We start from the raw sequence: 23,795 nt of genomic DNA on the forward strand, positions 1-23,795 counted from the left end.
CTGCAGACTTCGGGAGAAGACGATAAGGCCACAGAGTAAACACGCCCTATATGGGCTGCCTCCCCATTGCCATGGTAACAGATGTGGGGACCATCTCCCGTCTCCCCATGGCAACAGGAATAGATGCCAGGTCAAGGTGGAAGTGTCCAACCTCATCAGCAGAACAAACCTATTCCGGACGTATATGTGTGCATGTGTATTAATTGTGTGTGTGTGTGTCTACCTAGCCCTACCCGGAAGGTGATATTATTAAAGCTGACAATGACGCTGGATTTGACTTGCTTCCTGCAGGCCAGACAGCAGATAATAAAAAAAAGCCAGGACCTTTTCCAAAACTGCAAACCTAATACTAACCTTGGAAAAAGCAATTACTGACCAAATATCCTCGCCTTCCAAAAATAAGCCCTTTCAAGGTCTAAAACTCACATTGTTCCACACTAGGATGTCCAGTAGCACAAACACACCCTCACCTTACCCGTATTTTTTTGGCAGTTACCTGCTAGATTGATTACAAGGTAAATTATAGAACACCTTTGCTGAGGGTTGGCGCCTTACCAACCATCTCGACGTGACTACTGAGGTCCTATTTCAAGAAAGAAAATGACTGTGAAGTAATTTAAGTGAATATATATATAGACATATAACCCATCAACTGTAATACTTGCTGATATTGTCTGCAAGTTTTGGCAAATTGAGACAAAGCAGTTAAAACAAGGAGTTTCCTGATGAAGCCTGGAAGGTTTAATAGGCCTATGATGTGATCCCAACATCCACTTTTCAGTTTCTACCCTGTCATCCTTATCTCCCATCAAATAATGTAAAAAAAAAAAAAATCGCTACATATATTATGAATTGAATATGAAGATATATCCTGCACTGCATTTGTCAGTAAGGACTAAGCGCCTTATTGTTTGATGTTGAGTTTTTATTTTCAATAGAAAGGCATACAGAACAGGCTGCACTATATTGTGCATGCATAGTGTGAGTAATGACAAAGCCTTGTTGTGGCATTGATAATAAAAATAAAATACTGATGGACAACAAAAGCATCACACAACAGAGCGAATGGTGTGTGACTGTATTTTTCCTTTCTGAGGGGGATTTGATCCTTGACCAGTGGAGGAGTAAATGTGGTTGCAGAGGTGGTGGAACACGGCCAATAACTCTGGGCACAAAAGAGGAAATATTTTTATCGCTGCCAGGAGGGCTAGGTTCTGAAATCATGTTTGGATCTCAGGCGAATATCCACTCTGTTTGAAAAGAGGCCGGCTGTTTGGAAGTAAGGAGGCAATAAAAAAAAAACCCAGTTGCAGGTGGGGGAGCTGATGGCACCCTGAGGTGTACTCACATGTTGAGCGGCAGCTGAACTTTGGCATGGGCCAGCAGCTCGGAGGTTATGGATGCCACTTTGGGTGGCACCAGTACCCCTGCCAACGAGGGGGAGGGACCCGGGTGAGACGCATCCTACAGACGCGCAGGAAGATAAACATGTTACAGAACGAGTGGTTTCCGTTTTTAAAAAGTCACTGTTTGTAATATGTGCCAGCAGCCATTTCGTTTTTTTTTTTTTTTGCAGCATTCTTCCTGGGTATGATTGAAAAACCAATTCACCAGGTGTGAATGCAACAAAGGCAATAAATGTAAAAGCAATGTGTCTCCAGTCTCCGGCTGTCAAAAAAGGGAATGCTGTTAGTAACGTAGAACTGTCAGAACAGGTGATTGGGGAATAAGTTAATAAAATCTTGAGTGAGGAAAAAAAAAGCCACAGCGAAGTCTGACTTGCAGAGATACTGTATATGTGTACTTGTAAGGTCAAGAAATAAAACATTGGCTGATAATAGTTTACTTCAGATAATGTGCTATATCAGTTGATCACTGTTGGCGTGTAATACATTGTAATAATATTTGTAATTGTAGTAATAACTAAGTGTGAGGCTGCTTTGAGACACTAAACAAATTGTAGCACTTAAATTGTAATGGCTCTTATCTACAGCAAGTTGTAAATTGGCGTATTTGATGGAATTGCACTTCTTCTGAGTTTGTATCCTAATAGTTGAAATGCACTTATTGTAAGTCGCTTTGGATAAAAGCCTCAGCTAAATGACATGTAATGCAATGTATTCGGACGGTTACCTATTGGATAAATAGGTATATTAAGGTATTACCAAAAAATGTGCAAGGTCGACTTATATTTTCCGACTTTATCTGTAAGTCTATTTCCACAAATTCTACAGCAATCCAAAATGTTTGGGTTCCATTGTGGGTTTTTCCGTAGCTTGTTGACTGTGTGTAGGATTTGGCACATCCAGCTAACATTAAAACTTCTCCCACATGGGAAAACTACAGTGGCCGATATGCAAACGGGAATGGCCCGATCTGGAAACAGTGGTTGTTCTCTCAAACCCATCAATAAAAATGTTACACTATTTAAATGTTTTTTTTGTCCAATTAAAATGAGCGGCTTGTCTTTGTCTTACTTGGCGTAATCTCCTTAGCTGTTTGCATCTTCATATGCTTGTCTGGACTTATGTTGTAATCCCTTTATCGCGCAATAAAATTAAATAAATGAAGTATTAACTGCCGGCTCTGTAACCAGTTCTCACTACATATTTAGATATTAACAGTTTTTAAGGAAACAAAAATCACAATAATTATTTTTTTATTAATTATTCCATTCCTGACAACATCCTACACACTGTTTCTTTATTTCAAATGTAAGTATCTCTACTTCTCTATTTTAGGATCAAATTACTACCACTGCATCACATGACTCCAACTCCAAGTGTGTGCACGTGTGTCTGTGCGTGCACCTGGATGCGTGCAGCGGCTCTGGGGTCGGACGAGCTGATGAGGACCGGGTGGGAGATCTCCATGCTGTGCCTGTTGTTGAGCTGGGCGGCCCTCTGGCTGACGGACAGCGCGGAGAACGAATGCCTCTTCTTGGCGTTCTTCTTCCCCTCGCCTCTCCGATGGCTGGAGCCGTTTCCATTGGACGGGGAAGCCCTGGGGGAGGGGCCAGGGGAGCAGGGGCCCAGCGGGGCTGGCTCGGAGCTCGGACCCGGCGCGTTTGTTGGCGCGGCCTTGTCCATCTCCATCAACTGCTTGGCCGTTTCGTTCAACTGAGAGGAGAGGAGGAGGGAGACGGAAGACGAGGGGAGGACAAGAGGAGAGAGGAAGAGGTTCAGATGTTTTATTTAGGTCCTCTGTGGTTCACATCCATACGTCTCCCCACTTGTTCTTTCCAAAGCCAGCAGCAGAAAAAATCATCACTTGCAGCAGCTGTTCCAGCGAGCTTCGCTCTACACACTCAACGCACAACACAACCGAAGGATGGATGGTCCTTTCTTTCATCCCCTTTCATTCTTGGGATTGAAACTTACTTTTTTCCCCACATCAGGACAGAGGAGGGTTTGATGGTTCTCCAAGAAGGTTTCTCTTTTTGAGAATTTAAGAACGAAAAGTAAGTTACACTATTGACCCGATCTTCTGCCAAATTTAAATCCTTCATTTAACAATTCAGTGAATCCTTGAGACACACACACACACGCACCTCCACACAACACATTCACTATGCTTGCCAATCGGCCTGTTACTCCATCACTATGAACTGAGCCCACCTCGTTGTCATCAGCGGCAGAAACTCTTTTTGCACAATAGCACAAGCTAAACAAATGTGTAATGTGATCTTCTCCACAAAAGAAAAAAGAGTCTCTCTTAATGATCTTAAGGATCATGCAACACAGGGATGATTTGTGCAGTGGTGCACATCCAACAAAACTAATATGGTTTCAACCATTTGACCCTTTTCTAATGAGGAGCACAATGAGCATTTAGCAACAATTCTACTAGCATGTCCGGACTGGGTGATTACAGTCTCATATTTGTTTTACTTTGCCAAACAAATGCAAGAAGTAAACATTCCTTCTAGCTCAGAGTACATGGTATATTTCTAATGACCTGCTCACAGCTCTGTATTTTAAGTGGGTGTGTGTTTTTTTTTTTTTCATCAGACATTTTGGAGGAATAACCTCATGGTTTAAGGTACCATGGAGCATTCTGTTGCTGTATTTTCCTCTGGTTGTTTTTAATGAGATTTGCAAAGTTTTGCTGAATTTCATTGTGCAATAATTAGTTGAAGATTTTGAAACTTTTGGCAGAGCAGAAAATGCATCTGTTGGTTGGGATTGATGAGTTATGAGTAAAAACAGAAAGTTAGACATGTTTCCGTCTGTTTTCCCTGGCGTCAGATTAACCATTTCACTTATCAAATCCAGTGTTGTAGGTTTCATATAAATACGTCTTTTTATATTTTTATTATTAAATTATCTGAGCAGCTTTGTGTAAAATGTGTCTTTAGGGCTTTCTTAATCTATGCTGATCATGTATGGTCTGTAATCCCTGAGACATTCATTTATTTCTCACCACCTGCCGCAAGAAATGTATAGGCAGTCAGTTCTATCACTACCAGCTGCCATTACTGTGAACCATATTAGCCATAAACCATATTAGCTACCCATAGAGCTGACACGTTCATCAAAGTGCCACAAAAAAAGTGAGGATGGATGCTCCATATATGTGAGCTATCACAACATTATGGCGAAGTATTTTTTTTTTGCTTTTTTTCTTTAGTTTAATTATCGCGCTTTGCAGTTGTTCGGGGGGAGCACAAGAGCAGGCTGCCGCTGATTAAATCACTCACACTGCTTCTCAATGCTACCGACCCACCTGCAGCTTGCACCGCCACCTCCGCTCGTACGTCATTCAGTAGTGCCATTTGGTGAGGTTTCCAGGCAGTTTTTCCTTTTTCTTTTATGCGCTCATGTTCCTCCGTGATGTTTATCTCTGGCTCTGCTGAGATGGTGGTGGGTGGTGGGGTGGGAGGGGTGGGAGGGGTGGGGGGGGGGGGGGGGGGGGGGTTGTGAGCTCAGCAGCAGTCTCTGTAAGGCTTGTTGACATTTGTCCCAGAGCATCAATCGGGCAGAGTGATGCTGACAAATTAAAATAAAATGTTAAAAGCCTTTATGTTTAAACTTAATTTGATATTACAGCTGAGGCTATGTGAGACGTTATATGCAAATATAATGTATTTACGGTTACAATCCGAGAACGTTTCTCGTGGCGCTATTTGCATACCGCATCAACACCAAAGGGAAATTAATTTCTCAGAAATGCCTCCGTGATAGTCTGCAATATATCATTACACACGGCGTGCAGCGCTCAGCACACTCTCGACAGCGTGAGTGCAAACATGGGAGGCAAATATTACACCTTCAGTACGTGTTAATTGACTGAATCCTTCTCGGTGTAACCTCTGTGACATCATGCAAGCCACGGTCAATAAGACAATGCAAGTCGTTTAACTTGGTCTTTAATTCACAGGCTATCAATAAGAAAATGAGGGAAATATTACAGACAAAATCGTCAGATTCAGCCCTCTAAGAAATTTACATCGCAATCATGTCTGCTTAGCGTAACCACAAACTCCTAAACAATCCCTGGAGACAATGTTGAGTGTTTCTTACTGTGTGTGAGTGTGTGTTTGTAAGTACAGCATCGACCCGGCTGGGCTCAATGTTGGTGATTTCGCATTTCCATATTAATAGATATGCTAATCAAAGCCAGATCATATGCTAATAAGCATGATGGATGGATGCTCCAGAAACAACTCAGTTTGCTTCTTAAGGGCACGGAAGACACACACACACACACACACACACACATACACACACACACACGCTTACATAAGAAGGTCAGCGAGGCAACACACTTGTGTACCTCCATAACACAGTACATTGCAACCAATCAAGCAACTTTCACCCTTGAATAAAAGTTTGTGCCTCCACATGCAAACAAACACAATCCCACCGAGGACTGCTTTATCGGGTCCTCTCTAACTTCCACCGCTGTAGTGCCAGGGCACGCTGCAGTATAGTGTGTCTGTGTGTGTGTGTGAGAGAGAGAGAGGTGGTTGAAAGAGCTAATTCTCTGTGCTTTTGGCTGAAGTGAATCTCCAAGGTCATCTACTCTGTGTTGAGCTGTCTCTGCTGTGTGTCTCTTGAAGGGTGCGTCTTGTCTCCAGCTAATACTAAGACTTGAGCTGATGAGCTGATACCTGCACTGCGAAAGGGGTAAGCCAGCAGGATACATACATGCTCAGGCACCCACACACACACATGCACACACACGCGCACACACACACACACACACACACACACACACGCGCACACACACACACATTCACACAGCGGCCCTTCTTCCGACTGCAGAGAGAGACAGTAAGATGCATAAAATGAAACAGGCAAAAAGAAAGAGAAGGAGACATGATCATGCTAAGTCTGTCCACCTGTTGCCATCGGATCAGCCTTGGATCTGCTCAAACTCATCCACGCTCAGTTTAAACTCATCTAAGCTGACATCAGATCCACCCGAGGGCACGACATCATCCCTCCTTCACTTTACTCTGTGGTGTTGACTTATAATTGTACTTTTTTTACTTCTGTTAAACTCTTCTTCTGATTACCGAGGGACAGGGGAAAGTCATGTTTCAGTTTCAGACTTTTCTGCGTTGTAAAGTCTTCCTCATAGTATAATAAACATCTGTCCTGTGTTTTAGCCACGTGCAGATGCTTTATGGCAACGGGACGTCTTGGTTTGTTCCTCTGCGGCCTTTGGCCACATGGAGCCACCGTCCCCACCGCTCGGTTTTTGAAAAGCGGTGACCGCCAATGAGTTCCCACGCTTCTCATGCAAATTGAACTATATTGCTGGCATCCCTACCATCCAAACCCCTCCGACACCCCTCCTCCTCCATCCCTGATCTACGTATCCAGATAGTAACCCAAGCAGCGTGCATTCAATAGACGACAGATAGAAGAGGTACTTTATATCCACAGGGACCAGCACAGATCAGCAGAAGTCCAGCTGGGCCTCCCTCATTAAGCTCCGGCTGCATTCACCCCCCCCCCCACACACACACACGCACACACACACACACACACACACACACACAACATGCCCCCGTACCCCTGCTGTGTCAGAGTGATGGAGAGCTCTAAATTATTGATGCATCTCTATCTAATGGCCCCCCGCTCCCCCTGTGAGCCTGTGTGTGTTTCTCTCTCTCGGCCAGCGGCTTAATCCTCATCACCTAAGAGAGCCGTTTGGTCAAACAGCTAATTTCAGCGATATGATCGGGTGGCCGGGAGTCCCATGCACGCAGCAAACCCGGGGGGGGGGTGAGAGACGCGTGTGTTTCGAGGAGGCAGCGTGATTACGGGATGGCGAAAACACACAAATTAGAGCTCTGTGGATGAGCATCAAAAGATGGGGATGTCAAAAGCAATAAAATGCATGTGGCATGAAGGAAGAGTCATGACATCAGCCTCGGCCTTTCTCACCGTACGTAACGATCTTCTCTACAGCACTTAGTATACACCGTGTACTAGATCTGGACCTCACGGTTATGAGTGAGCCATCTATCGGACGTTTCATCATTTAACGTCCGATAGACCATCTAAGAGTCAGCATTTTTACAAATTTGTGGCGATTAAAAGGAAAAAAAAAGACAGCAAGAAAGAAGGAAACGCATCTTTCTAGAATGCCCCCAATGTCTGTTTACCACAAGCTTAAAAGCCTTTAATGTAATGCAGAGCAAATTGTGATTTCCTTTATTTTTGCACAAAGATTAAACTAAATGTGAGCCTTGACAGGCACCTTTGCACTAGGTAACATGTTTATGGTGTTATGGGGTTTATACTTTTTCTTTAAGGAATTCCCTGAAAGAAAAATCCCCCTTCTGGCAGGTTTCAAACTGCATTTATAATGCAATTTATATATCTGGGGCGATTTACATTTTTTTGGCTTAGCATTTCTTTAGAAATAATAACCCGTCCGCACACGGAAACATCATGTGGAACCTCACTGCTGATTAACATCCAAGCTCCATGTTTGACGGAGAAGAAAGAACACACAGTGCTATTTGAGTTCAATTAGATGTCTTATATTAAACTTTCATATGAAAGCCAAATCAGGGAGCACATGGTGCTCAGTCGGTATTTCTGAGACACTGAAGGACTTGAAAACAGTGTTATCCATTTATCTCCTGTGTTACATCTTGACCCCAGAACAAAGCTCCACGTGTCCCCGTCTCAGCTCAGGTAGAATCAAACGCAATAGAAGCACTTTTGATAAAACATAACAAACAAAACAAACAGACAATATCCTTGAACTAAAGCTTGTTTGAAACCATGGGGCATTAAATTGATTATTTGGCAATTACGGTATCATCCCGTCTCGCTTTTTGTTTTGTCGCAATTTTCAAAGGACATCGTCAAACTGATAGAAATGTATCGTCCCGCAAAAACAAACCTGCAGGCCGACTAATTTCACCAAGAGAGAAGACGCGTTTTTACGGCTCCGCTCTCAAAAGCAGCAGTGTGATAAACAACAACACCGTAATGGTGGCGTTCTCCTGGAACACCGCTGTTGCATCTCTGTAATAGCCCGTTATGTGTGAATGTTTAGTGTGAATCTGTGGGTTTACCTCCACATAGAGAATGGGGAAGATGCCAATCTTGTCTCCCAGCATGCCTTCTGCCCAGTTCTCGTCCACTCGCCTGATTACTGTCAGTACCTCATCCTGGAGAGAGGGGAAATGAGTGAGACTTCACACATTGTTGGTCCAAATCATAGCTTTTTGGTTAATTTAGTCATTGGGGGGGTTTAAAATCAACAAAGTAAAATGAAGGGATGAAATAAATCTCACTGGTCAACCCTTGCAATATGCGGCCAAAACTTTGCTCAATCAGGGAATGAAGCCAAAGATAAAATAAAAATTGTGTTGTTGGATGTTGTAGCTCATTGACTTTGAATTGTAAGCACATACGTTTCTTTCTTCATTTCATATGCCTTCGTTTTCACCATTTAATAATCCGAGCGGTATTGTACCCGACGCAAACGGAAACATATAATGGTCTTCGTTCACAGCACACACACACACACACACACACACACACACACGCACACGTAGCCACGCGCTCCATCATCAAAGCGTTCCTCCCTCTGTTCCTCTGACGAACACGAGGGGGCTCGGTCGGACCATCAGGGCCGGCAGAGATGATGCTTTCAAACTTCTGTTGTGTGTTAGTCACATTTATTTCTCCCATGAGAAAAAAAAAAAACCCCCCAAAACATCACAAGTGCCGGTTTCTGCACGACAACACGCGCACACGAGGGGGCGCCGCGGGGGGCCACGCTCCTCAGCGTGGGTGTGTATAGCTTTGGCGTAATCTTCAAACATTAAGCTGTTGATTTGTTTTTCGCCCTGAAATGCGCATATGATGTGAACTTTGAATGTCTTTTCATTATTTGCTAATACGGAGTGTTTGTGATGAAAATTTGTGTATGAAAATGCTCTGCGTGCACCTTGCGGTGAAGAGTATAGTACGCCCTAATTAAATAACCTTTCTCTCTCCACAGCCACACAAGGAGAGTGCCGAGACAGAGCGGATGGATGTGCCGAGCACAAATGAGTCTGAGTATCAGCAGGAGCAAAACGAGGAGCGAATAATACGAGGAATAGAAATGTCTGTTTACACAGAACCCGATCTGGAGACACGGTGTCTTCCGTCATCTCGTCTGTCCCTTCCATGGTGCTGTTGTAGAGAAGTTTTTTCACATGGGGTCGATGTTTCAGGTGATCTTTGACCCAGAGAATACCGATTCAAGTCTGACATTTTTAAATGTCTTTTTTCAAAAACCAGAGGGGACCTGATGACCGATTCAAACGGAGAGAGACACCAGCAGGAGCATTAGGATCTACTAACAGCCACAGAAACATACCGTTTTTCTGGTACTTCCCAATTTACACTTTACATATTCTGTTAAAATGATCTATTATTTCTCAGAGGGCTTCCAGTATCAGTTTTTATCATTTCTTTATACTGTAATTTTTAATTGTGAACTCCCATTGCTTTAAATGTGGAGTTTGATCACATTACTTTATCTAAAAAGCAGAAAAAATTGGAATAAAACTAAAATATAGCTAAAAGCGTTTACTTTTGACCTGCATGAAGTTCAAATCCTAGAACCGACATGAAGAGTAGAGTCAGCCGTAATAAATGAGTAGTGGCCCACATTGAACCTTTAACACCACAGATGAGCGTCGTCCTCCACTGCGATATTTATGCTGCTGTAAATTCAGCCATCGCTCTGATCACTTCACACTGAATCATCCATGAGGCCAAACACGCAACACATAATATGTCTGTTCTATATTTGTATGAAAACACCTCAGGTGTGTGTGTGTGTGTGTGTGTGTGTAGCACATGTCAGTGTGTGCCTGTTACCTTGCTGAAGGCCAGACAGTCTTTGTCCTGGTCTTTATCCTTGACTTCAAAGTCGTACAGCGCTTTGCCCTGGGGCGGAGTCTGGCTCAGGGGTCGCAGCAGCTGGATGTAACTAGCGGGCAAAAAGCCGTGGCGACCGCTGAGCTCGCCGTGGTACCAGTTGTCGTCCACCTTGCGTCGCAGGATGATGATGTCGCCCTTGGAGAATTGGAGATCGCCCGGTTCTTTTCCTTCGTAGGTGTAGAGGGCTTTGCCGCAAGGCAGTGCTGGGATGTTCTGGAAAAACACACACATTGAAAGCATACTGTTAAAGGACTGACATGCATCGAAACAGTCCGCACGTTCCTCACGATGGTCGAGGAGCGGCGTGATGTGCCGACTTGAAGCGGCATTCTTGATGCATCTCAAACCCTGCAAGGGATAACTTTCATCCTGGTGTGCGTCCAGCGGGAGGACGGCGAAGAGCTTCTGTCATTGCTGGTTTGCATTGGTTCCCAACTCGGGCGCTGAGATCCCCCGATAAAGGAGGCAAAATAAGTGGTCGTAGAAGGTTTGGGAGGGTTAAAAAGAAGAAGAAGAAAATATGTTTCTAAAAAATAGCTACAGGGAAACATTCTAAAACGTGAACATCGTTATCGTATCTACAACCTAACCTGTGCAAGTCCCATGTCCTCGTTAACACAAAACCAGCCACAAAAGGTCGGAGCCACATGGTCACAGCGCTCACGTCCTTCACCAGAGAATAGGGCCTCCGTGAGATGAGAACATTCTTCTGTGGTTCAGCTCCACGTAAGGACGAGACGTTGAAACGATGCCAGACGACTCACAGGCCTTGAGGCTGACAATTTCCTGAATTTACATTGAACCGAAGTTCCATTATATTCCCTGTAATACGGGAAAAGTGCGCCTTTTGTTCCAAGGCCGGAACAAATCTGTTATGTCACAATACTAAATGTGTTGTAAGGGTCCATCGACATTGCTCTCCTTTCTTCTCATGTCTCCTCTTGCTGTTTGAATGAAGGTACAAAGATCAGCTGATCCATTTGGAGGAGAAGAAAATAAAGTAAAACAAAAACTTAAAACGAGTGAAAAATCCAATTTGTGGTAAACCGTCGGCCCCGGAGACGGTGCAGAGCACGGATACTTTGTGGCCAGCGTCACACGTCTCTCCCTAGACTTTCATCCGAATCGCGTCTTTGCTGCACTCAGGACAGATGATCCACACACACACAACACAAAGCAAAGTTTTGCGTGATGTCACACTCGCACAGAAAATAGTGCTAACGTTTGATTTAATTCTTGCTAAAGTTGTATCAACAACACAAGCGTTATTGATCAACTTTCACTTGGCTGACCCCCAACGGTCCAATTATTGCCTCGGGACAGTGACTGGGTGCAGCAGGGCTGTCGAGCTTTGCAGGCTGTGACGTCCACAGAAAGAAGCTTTACTTAACTGCAATCGTTAAAATTAACTAGCCGCCATTCTATTAAATTAAGTTGTACTATTTTGTGAGGTTCCAAGCACATAAAAGCATATCCCATCCTTCAATTGACTTTTTGTCTTTTTATGAAGGCAAATCCTGCCTAAGGAGTTTAAATCACATTTTCATTGAACTCTGGAGGCTCTGACATCGAGCAACATGTCGCGCTAGGAACAAAAACTTGCATAATAAAAAGTTATTGAGGGGATTTGCGCAGTTAAATCAATCGATGGGACGGATGATGAATAAAAGCCACAAATTGACAAGATAAAAGTACACAAAAGCCCATTTCTATTGCACTAGTGACACATTGACATTCTCCACCACACAACCCCAAACGAACAGTGTGGCGTTGGACACACGCTTAACATACTGAACGTGTTCTTGAAGGAGTCAGCTTTTAAAACCGAGTTCATCTGGAAGAAGATCTGGATAAACAAACAGCAGCACATAACGGTAAAATGCGTTAAAGGGAAACAACTTATTTTCCTCCCAAAGAAGATGTTTATAACACTAATACACACATGCTTTCCGACACGCATACACACTCTCTTTATACACACACACACTAAGAGGCCCAAGGCTGCACCGTGTGACTTTACCGGGATCAGTGTTGATGCAATACGAGGAAACACACTCCTTTTTTTAGGTGGTGTCTTGAATCCCTAAAAATCTAGATGCGATTTAATCCCCAAAGCCGCATACGCGTCTCCGTTGGCCAGATCACAACTCCCATTACAATCCGCCTGCAGTTTCCCAAAAGCACTTTTCCTCCAGTCCAGCGGGTGGTAACGTAGCTGGAGAAGTCTGCTAGCTCTTACAGATGCGTGAGAAACACCTTCTCATCTTAGCAGTGTAACATTTAACGGGTAACAATTAAAGCTAAGAAGAAACGCAAACACATTAAAGATTGCTTTGTATTGATTAGCCTGAGACAAATGTTTTATTGTCCCTATAGGCTCTAGACCGCTCCCCCCCCCGTGAGGAGCAACGCTCTCCTTCACCAGTGAGAGTGGGAGTAGTCTAGTTTATGTGTGAGTCTTGGAGACACGGATGCATTTCGATCTTTTCAACATCTGGCTCGAATGAGTCTCAAATCACCTCCGAACCACCTCCCAAGTAGGTTTGAGCCATTAGATTTCAACATGTCTTGGATGCATTTAACCTTCTGAAGATAAGATATCTCTACGCTGTGAGTAAGTCTACTCTGGGTCATTGTCAACCATCTCATTTTAAAACCGTTAATCTGTAATAGTCTCCATACATCCGGTTTCAGGCTTTGAGATGAAAGACGGATGGCAAAAGGAGAAAGAAAAATACAGAGTTGAAGGAGTAAAAGAGACGTGCGAATGGAAGTTTGATTCCCTGGAAACCCTTTGTCATAAAAGTCACATTTACATGCACGAACATCGTTGTAAGAAATGCTGGCGCTTTGCGGGATCGTGCCAGAACCGGGTCTGCCTGGGTCACACTGTCTGATGCAGCTGTAATCTGCAAAATTAGCGGGTTTTCTGGTTCCTGACAGCAGCTTTTAACCTTTAATGGTATCCCTCCTCACCAAACAAACACACGGTACTTCAAAAGAATTATTAAAGGACTTCAGCCCTCAAGTTGTAAACTCAAACATTTGTCTTCTAGGCTAAAATGTAAATTATTCCGACAAGACGTGCTGGCACCTTCGCGGAGGTTTGGCTCTTCAAATGTAAGTAAAACATGAAACTACTCGACTTTGAATGTCAGGCGAGACGACATAGTGGAACTTCAAAGACACGTTGGAATGAAAAATGCAGCCGTCCACTTTCCTTTCTCTTCCGCCTCCCTCTTTTGTTACAGCTGCTTGTGGCAGTGTTGTTTTTTTTACCTGTGTTGTCTTCATATTATTGTAAGAGCTCATGCACTTTGCTCTATACATTTTCTGGCAACACGGCAGCATGTTTGCAAATGGACCCAAAGTCACTGTAAAATTCACGCAGATAATTTGGCAGGAGCTGATAACATTTCTGTAACTTCTCCTTCACAGCCAAAGACAAAACAAAAAAACGGGTTGTTCTTGTGTAGCTTACGTAAACATCTGATTGTACAAACATAATGCATACATACACCTACACAACTCTACTGTATGTTCTTATACGTATATACAGTGTCATAGTTTTAACTTTGAATTTGCAGTCAGGAATAAAAGTCCATTGATGAACCATTTTATGAATGGATTAACTAAGTCTTATCCTTGAACATTTGCTTGTTGCAGAGCAAGGCCTAAAGAACTTTTTTTTTTCAGATGCAATCTAACTTGGTACACCTGGTTTACCTTCAGAGTTCAAATGAAACTCGTGATTTATCTATTTCTTGTACATTTTACTGTGGTGTCACTATAAGTCGAATAGGAAACATAATTCCATCAACAATGAATGAAGAAACTGAGGAGACAATGAATGGTTGCGTTGTGTAGACACAGATTTCATATCTGGTTTTGCTGCCTAGGAAATAATCAGCCCATTGCCGGAGATTTTTAAATCCATCACCGGCTGTGAGATAACCGCCATGTGTGTCATTACCTTCAGATTCACCGCTGTCTTCCTGCTGGGCTGCCAGCAACGTGAGAATAGAAATGAATCTACCCAGAAGAGTCATTTAATGTGTGAAAAAAGGAAGGAGATTATTGGTGTTGTACCTGTCAGTGGTATGGTATTATCCTTAGCCAGAACACACACACACACACACACACACACACACACACACACACACACACACACACACACACACACACACAGACACCTTTTTTTAATGTGCACTCTCACCCCTGGGGTGCACTAATTAGTGTTGTTGGATTTCTGTAATGCACAGAAGGCTTGTGTCTGTGTGTGTGCTTGTGTGTCTCCCCTGCCCGTAGGGATATTCACACAAACACACAAGTCCCCCAATCAACCACGACTGAGACTCCCATCTGTTCACAGTTGTCAGTATGTGTGTGTGTGTGTGTGTGTGTGTGTGTGTGTGTTACCAGCAGGTACAGGAAGGCGACTTGACCAACATGGGACTGACTGCTCTGTTCAACAATCAGCCTAAGGCACACGCACACACACACGCAGACACACACACAAGGGCTTACCAAACATGGGTGGATCAATGATGTGGACCTTATAGAACAATTTTAAACCACTTGAGTTTCAGTATTGATTCCATAATGGATTCTTTTTCGCTAACAATTTAAACAAAATGAAATTGAAAAATTTGAGATTCAAATTATCGTCCTCTGACTAATTAAGATCAAAAAACATGCATTCCACACCTACCTCCAGTACATGACAGCTTTTGACAGCAAAGCTGGCTACCAATACATTCACTATGGTCCATTGGTACTAAACCCTATTTATTATCTCCTCCAGGGTAATCATGCAATTGTGGTCATTCTTCCATGACTGCGTCCGTGATCGAGTGTGTGAGTGAGTGCGTGCACCTCTGTGTCTATCCACGCAAAATCTCACATCGTCAGTAAACTGCCTATCAATCATATTTTTCGAGTGGCCGAGGTGTTAGGGCATCGTGATCGCGGCCACTCAAACTTTCCTGTTGACGCCTCCCTCACTGCTCTTATTCGGCTTAGTGGGGACATAGCTGACTGCAACGCCGATCCCCTGCATGCGCATCTTCGTGGCCGAAAACCACAGACGACTTGTGAGTAAAACAATTTGCCCACTTTCATTGTTTCTGAACAGTGTGATTGTGTGTTTGCTGTGAGCTAACAACGACGTTAATAACACCCACAGCCGACAGCACTGCTGCCGCTCAATTACTGCTCCGCGCCCAGAGACACAGCTATTCCACTCCGTCTCGTTGGGCACCAACCTCATGTTAACATGCACGATGTGGAAGAAACGGAAGCCTCAATGAAGCCTTTAAGTGAAAGGAGATCTGGTTGTGAGAGACATGCCAGGGGAAAAACACGTGGACCAAACACGTTAGCTAATTATGGTTAGTGGTCGTTCAATCACACGATACAGCTCTGCTGTCCTGTATGTCCTGCGTGTTTGTGCCTGTCACTACCTAAAAAGCTAGATTCATTCATTTCTTACATATTTCAAGTTTCACACAGAGCTTGCAGAATGTCATGATGCAATTATTAAGTAATTCTGTCTCAAAGTATCAACATCATATTCTCACCTTATATTATTATACGTTGAGCTATAATAAAGACTGTGTCATCTCCATTGTCGCATCAGTCTTTGCCTATGATACTAGACTCTCAGACGGAACGGTTTTTCTTTGAATAACAACTAGGACTGTCAATAGATTAAAAATAATTATCTAATTAATCGCACATTTTGAAATTCATTAATCTCGATTAATGAATGTTGTTGTTACAATTTTGTTTTAGATGAATGTTTGTTTTTCTTCTAAAGACTAAATCTTACATGTAATGAGTAATCACTTTAGAAAACGTGTACTTTAGACATGTTGAACCAGCAACTCTCTCCAGCTAGCTTAGCATAGCGGTGCTTTAAGTGATCCGTTTGCCACTCACCCCCCTTCTGTTTTTTACACCTGGAGGAATTCCTCTGCACAGTTCTCCGCTGCATGCCGCACATCTGTTTGTTTTACATCCAATGCAAAAAGCTCTCTCCATCTTCTACCGTCTTGCTTTCTCCAATGTAACTGACTGCAGCTAGCGTCCGTTTCGTTTCTCGGGTCAACTTCTGGTTTTTTTCCGTAAGTAAACAAAGGTACGTTAACTATAACTACGTTAAAATATTTTGTCGCATTAATCTCGACATTAATTAATCGCATGGATTAATTAATTTATATTGACACCCCTAATAAAAACTTCTAACACACATCTAACACTTTCAACTTTATTATTCATTATAACTTCATTATTTTTAAAATAATTATTGGTTACTGACAGCTGAATAATAAAAAAAGTATTTGTTATATAAAGATCCATTATTAAAGTTGTAAAATTGGGAGATTTTTTAAGCTTCTACAAAGTTCGATTTACTGCTGTAATGACGTCCCCATATACCCCTTATTATAATTGCTAGAGCATATAAACCGAGAACAATAAATACCTCACTGCATGTGCCCTCATCCCCAGCGTCATCATATTTACTGGCTCCAAATTAAAAACATGGAAACTTCTGATACAACAGTTGCATCATGCTCAGGAGATGCTGGTTCATCAATCTTGCATCCTGCAGAAATGTCACAACGGCTACCAGATTCTCTCACGTGCCATTCCCTTGACCTCCACTAAATCACTCAACTTGAGATTAAGTTGCCCGTCAGCCCACGACACTCTAGCTACTACAAAGGTCAAAGAGCAAGTGTCTGGTCCAGAGGTTTACATAAAAGTCTGCAAAGAATATCTTAGGCAGTTTGAGCATTGAAAGCCACATTTGCTTTGCTGTAACTCCTTCAACAAGCATCTGCAATTCACTCCAACACATTACAACAACACTTGGTTGACAATGCATATGTGGATATATCTATGGATTTATTTGTAAGACAGAATTTGAGGACACCTCAAATCGGAAAGGACAAAAGGCATGGTGTGTGAAATGGAGGTGGCTGTTGCAGAGGTCCAGGCAATATTGTGGGAGATTGAGGCTTTATTGCTCGGTCGGCCTTAGCGCCGCTGTGACCAATACAAAAATAAAAGGTTGAGTTGTGACTGCGAGCCCCATTAAATACTCCCGACTCAGACACCAAACCCTTCCTCCGTCTTCACCTCAGGTCATTATTTCATTTAAAGTTGTTTTCCCGAATTGAAAAATGAAAAACTGAGCTATTGCGGAAATCCGTTCAAGGTGTATCACACCAGGAACTGAAGAACAGTGCTCTGTATTGCCCCCCCCCCTACACTGTGATTTGGTCCGGGGGGTCAGGAGTCACTGGAGCTCTCTGCCCTTAACAAGCGTCCAACGGCTATAACTGGCAACCCATCCCTGGCGTTGCTCCTCGAAGGGGAAGGAGACACAGATCTGACGGGGGACGAGGCCACTGCAGTGAACCAGATAAAGCTGCTGTTCCTGGAGCGTGAAGCGTGCACCGCATTGCAACATCGGTTAAGTCCTACGTGGACCTAGATATCATCTTATGACGACAGTTTGCTATCGACCACTGTATTAGAACACTAGAGTGTATTTCACGGCTCTGCCCACAGAAACCCCTCTGGGCCAACAATCCTGTCTGCTCACCTTCGGCCCATATGTGTCATTTAACCAGGAATGTGACAATATGTGGGTATTATTACAAATCTCAACACAACTGTATAGCAATGTCTTCAAATACACTACATGGGTGCTAAAGTAATGTTTGTGCCGTCTGTTCACGACTGGTTTGAACTTAAAGTCAATATTTGCGTAGCGTGCACAGGATGTGGTGGAGCTTCAGGTCGAGTGAGCTTTGAAAGGGACTGAAGGAATTAAAAGGGACTAAATGATCTTGTTGGAGTCCTGGAACACATTTGGTACCCTGGATTCTCTCATCTGTCAACTCGGCACAGCACTAACATTCCCACAGCAAGCCAGTGTGTGTGTGTGTGTGTGTGTGTGAGGGATGGTAGATGGAACAGGATGTTCCACTCCCCTCATATCCCCATCCATTTTTCCAGCACCAAACTATTTTCTGTCCCTTGTAGTCCATCTATTCAGCTCCCTGCAGACACACACACACACACACACACACACACACACACACACACACACACACTCTCTCTCTCTCTTTAAGTGTGATTACTCTGCTCGCTCCTGTCTTGCTCACCCGTCCTTGGAGGGGCATTGGGCTATTTCAACTTTTTTCCTCAAGGAGTGTGTGTGTGTGTGTGTGTGTGTGTGTGTGTGTGCAAGATACAGTGTGTGGTAATAGCGTAGTAAATCTGCAGAGGTCTTTTTCCACTCGTGTGTGAGAGCGGCATTCTATCTTGCTGTGCTGTTTTATTGGAGCAGAGACTCAAGTACAACGTAAACACACACACACACACACACACACACACACACACACACACACACACACACACATTCATGCACGGATCGGAGGGTATTACTTGTATGTTAAGATGATGTTAATGTGCTGTCTTTTTATTGAATAATTGAAATCGAACCGAAGATGAGAGACACACTTCCCAGTCGTAAAGCGGTCGGTAAACAGTTATGTTAGGCTGTTTTCTTTTGACCCTACAAAATGATAAATGTTATAAATACGTCAACATGCAACCAGACTCATGCGAAAATCAGCACATCCACACACACACACACGCACACCAGCTGCCCTATTGATTCACTTTCCATCTATAATTCATGATACAACACACAACTCAGGTGAAGTGGAGACACACACACACGCAAACATATACACACACAGACTGGCAGTTTCTGACAAGTAAGAGGATGCACTAATACACACATACACAAGTCGCGCTGGCAGCTACCCGGAGTTTATTCATCTCAACCTTGTCTTTACTTCTCCATTACTCCCTCGTTCCTCCGCCTCGATTTCTCCTCTCTTTCCTCACTCTCTCAGCACATCTCTCCAATTTGGGGAAGGTGCCACACTTCCCTAGTAAATGACCTAGCTCGGCTCTGTCAGTCGCAGGTGAGAAATATCACAGTGAAGAGACGGAATGTCAGAGACTGAATTAAGAAGTGAGCGTCTTGTGAAACGCATATCTGCACTAGTTGTGGATATTACTGTTAACTTCCCCTGATGACACAAAATGAATCCTGCAGGGGGTTTCTACCTGATTCAGAGCCACGGTCAACAGCAGCATAATAACGGCCATTCATCAAAAATCCCTCGCAGTCTGACACGTCAGCTCACTAACACGTGCACAACCTTTCCCTTTAAGCTCCATATGGCAAGAGCCACTTCACAGGGTGAGTTTGTTTTCATAGAAATTGCAGGTCAGTGAGCGTGAACACTGAACTCAGCAATCGCGCGTGTGTGTGCCGTTTGCTCTTGCTGACAGTCGGACAGTTTTAGTGAGGGTCGGCATGATCTTGTGTTTTTTTTTCTTTTTTTTTGTCAGTATGTGTGCATGAAATACTGCATTCGCGGCGGTGGGATGCATGAGCACCATTGTGGTACCTCTATATATTGGGCGAGAAACAATCCGGGATTTACTTTCTCATTAAAGACCAAATTGAAAAATTAGTGTTAGTGTGGAATTGTCTTCTTTCCACTTTTAGATAAAGTTTGATAAGCCATAAAGACAGAGCTGCCCTGAACAACACCGGCTTTGTACTTGTGAGGTAAAACATTGGAATTTGTTTGTATAAAAGTATAGGTTTATTAGGATTATTACTACACAGTAATAATTAGAAAACTAATCCTATTGTAGCATATTCCTCTCGACAGATGGTGTGACGCGTTACTGATAGTTATACAATTTATTCATTTAAATCCCACAAACAACGGTTGACCAATACCTTTTGCCGCTTCGAACACCGCCTTCAAAATAAAAGCATCCAATTCAAAACAGGAAATGTACAATGGACCAAGAAATCAACCAATAATATGTAGCAAAAGAAAACCATTCACTAAGACACACAAATTGGGTCAGTTACTCCTATGAATACCTCCAACAGCTTAGTAAGGTTTTTTCTCCCTGTTGGACTCCCAAAGGGATACATTAATTACAAAATGCATTATTTATATTGGAGATATGCAAGTATTCTTATTAGCATTTCATATTATCACTATATTATAAATTGTGATGCATGCATTTGATTCCACTTGACAACAATCCTTGTTCTAGAGAGACAGATAAAGTATATACCTGTTTCATATTACAGCTTGATACATGCCTGTTACATAATAGGAAATGTTTTAAAATGATGAAACCTGTGGTCGACTCTACAATGGACCAGAATAAGTGCTGCTGCACACTCAGAGAGCCGAGACAACCTGTCAAACTGAATTATAATTGTTCGTGCGCACACAAAGACACAGTAATCGTTAATCTCCCCTCTGATGTTTGTACAATGTCGAATAAACTTTCATCCTCACATTGAATATTCTTTGCGAATATCATCCATGCTGTACTTTCACGTACAATTAACATCAGGCTCCGTGTATTGAAGGTATTTGAGTGATCGACTGAGAAAGGGAGAACCGGGGGCACAGGATGGGAAGGAGCAACGACAGCGGGCTAAAGCTCGGGGATCTCATGCATATTCATGAGACTCATTTCCATGCGAGCTGTGAGAGAATGCTCAATGTAAAAAAAAAACAACAACAACAAGGAAAAATCACATACTGCAGAGCTTGTTAAACATGCAAGCGGTTTAGTTCCAGTGGAGTTGTGAAAATGATAGATGTCTTATTTGATTGTGAAGTGTCCAAGCAGGAGGTATCAAGAAAGGGAGGAGGAGGGAAGAAGGAGAGAGGAGAATAAATGTACCCTAACCCTTAATAAGTCCAAAAGTTTAATGGATTGTCAAATGTATTTCCTCTAACAAGAGTCAACTGATTCTTGCAACTAAATAAGGGCACCGCTTGCATTATAATAACTGCTGTAAATGTTCCAGAACTAAACAGAGGTAGGCTACATCAAAGATAGACATCATCGATTTTCAACATCGTATCACATTAAGCTTACCGATGCTATTACATCATAACACAGATCCCTCAGCTGATCAAATGATGCAATAACCAGCATGAAAGATGACACCTGACGGCTATCGTAGGGATTATTCTCATCAGGCAGTTAAACGCAGTGTTTTATGCAGCCTATTCATTCATTTAACACAACCAAGGCAGCTGTGTAAAATTCCTAATTCAGTCATTTTGATGAATGTTTTTGCTCTGAGGTTTCTCCTTGTAACAAAGACCACCTGATTCAATCAAACAACCGGGGAAGATGACATAATGATGGCACAGAGGAAATAATGAGGTTAGAACAACACAATTCTCATTGCATCATTGTGAGCCACATACTGAAGGAAGTGGCAAAGTCAAACAAAAGTAGACTGGCAACCACTACCAGATCCGTGCCAAAAAATACAACTTATCTTAACTGTATACTGAAAAGGAGTATCATAGAATCTCAAAATGCATTTTATTAAAATGACCAAGAGCTGCTGAATATATCCGTAAAAAAAGTCAGTAATAAAGTAAAAAACATTCAGCCACGTCCACATTTCATAACTCCAACCTTTAAAAACAACAGTGTAACCGTTGTTGTTCTTCTCTGTCATCAGCACCAGGGCCTTCCACTGTACTTTCATCATTATGCAGCACCCTTCTGAAGGACCTTGCTGTTATCTACAGTAACAGCCCACACGCTGCCCAATGCTCGAGAATGGTCGAATCAATGATTCACGGCTACGGCGTTTAAATACCTAAATTCAGCCCCTGTGTGGGTAATAGAGGGAAATTAGCAACGAGGACAGAACGCGATGCAGGGGGCAGGTGAGGTTGCTAGGGGTGACACGTTGTCATGGATGTGCCCTTTATATTGGTCCCCTCCCCTCTTTAGAACCCTGTTACTGGGGCTTCAGGGGGCCTTGAGTGACAGATGGTTGCTGAGGCGTGTCGGCGGTTCTTAAGAGCACTAAATGTGTCATTCACAGTCACAGATATAAAGAGCTTAACGGATATGCAGGTGGCGGACAGAAACACTAACCAGTGACTTTAGGGGTAATTATGGAGCCGAATGCATTTGAAATAGTCTTGAGGTTTTCAGTAAGTAAAAGTAAGTAAGATTTCACATGTTCTGCAAAAGGGATTCATTCAAAGGTATTTATGTCACTTGCAAGCATTAAATAAAATAACTTTCTTCAGGTGCGACATCGTTCACCAAATGGATGCACACAAATTCAGATTTATTCCTCATCGGTACATTAGTGACGGTTGCAGTTCATCAAAGCAGCTTAGGAAATGTGCTTTGTATGTTTCATGAACTAGACCCACAGCAGGCGTATCGCAGAGGCTGGGTGTATGGAACTGATTAGAATACGCATGTGTAACATGCATGAAGAGTAAAAGTACATGTTGAACCAAAACAAAGGCCAATATATACATAAAGTTTATGTGTATTTTATAAAACATAATAAAACCAGATACCCTGCGCTGGCGTGTGTATATCGTGAATGCTAAACACTGTAAACTGTGTGCACGTGTGTGTCTGCGCGTGTCTTGCCCTTGTGGGACCCAAAACGCCAAGCGAGGCCAGTGAGACAGTGAGACATCAGCGATGATCAGTGACAGTCCAGACATCTGAAAGTTAAAATGAACGCACAAAGACGGACATCAGAGACGAGCGCACCTGGTCCTGAATAATAAACTCTCTAGTCTGATCAGCACAGTAATCCAGAGGGACAAATGTTAACCACGAGTCTTACACTGCAGTGTGTCTCTCTCTCTCACACACACACACACACACACACACATGCATGAGCCCTTCAGGCAATGGGAACACAGAGGTTCCTCCCAGAGGCTCTCCAATGAGTACTTGTTGAAAAAGGAGATTCCTCCATCATGATGCCAGTGTTTCACACGGTGGGACCAGTTGTACCCCCCCACACACAAACACACACACACACACTTGACGACAAAGATGATTGGAGAGGAAGCTGTTGGCAATGACCAATCGTCTGGCAGAATCACGGCATGACGGTGGTGTCTGTCTCTATCTTCCTTCCCTTCCCAACACCTCCCCCCCTCTCTGTTTCTATCATTACATCTTCCTTCCATCTCCCCTGACAATTTTCCCCAGTATATCGGATGCCGAATCTCTCACTCTTCCTGCTCCGTCTGTCTCCCTCTCAGTTCCTTCCTGCGATGTCTCGTACCGCTGCTCCAGGGAGTTGTTCTTCTTTTGAATTTGTCTCAGGTTGTTTCTAAATTATCACTAAAAACATTTAAAAAAAATTAAATAAATCTTCACTCCCTAACAGGGATGATTAGCTATAAGGAAGTGCTCTAAGACGGCTTAGGTATTATATGGACTGAAAGGCCATGCGGGGGTGTA

General features: G+C 43.1%; 1 protein-coding gene across 2 annotated transcripts in view; it reads right to left on the bottom strand.

Annotated features, from left to right (window-relative positions):
* LOC120833561 (E3 ubiquitin-protein ligase SH3RF3) overlaps positions 1-23,795 on the bottom strand; it is a 64,288-nt gene that overhangs the window by 13,740 nt on the left and 26,753 nt on the right. The window contains exons 2-5 of one of the 2 annotated variants that reach the window (XM_040200749.2): positions 10,347-10,622; positions 8,543-8,638; positions 2,811-3,119; positions 1,349-1,464 (exon numbers count right to left, since the gene is read on the bottom strand). In XM_040200749.2, coding sequence (XP_040056683.2) covers positions 1,349-1,464; positions 2,811-3,119; positions 8,543-8,638; positions 10,347-10,622 — 797 coding nt within the window. The remainder of the gene's footprint in view (positions 1-1,348; positions 1,465-2,810; positions 3,120-8,542; positions 8,639-10,346; positions 10,623-23,795) is intronic. The other variant, XM_040200750.2, reaches the window with a different exon arrangement.

Source organism: Gasterosteus aculeatus, chromosome 16 (assembly GCF_964276395.1).
Source record: "Gasterosteus aculeatus chromosome 16, fGasAcu3.hap1.1, whole genome shotgun sequence".
Classification (NCBI taxonomy): domain Eukaryota; kingdom Metazoa; phylum Chordata; class Actinopteri; order Perciformes; family Gasterosteidae; genus Gasterosteus; species Gasterosteus aculeatus.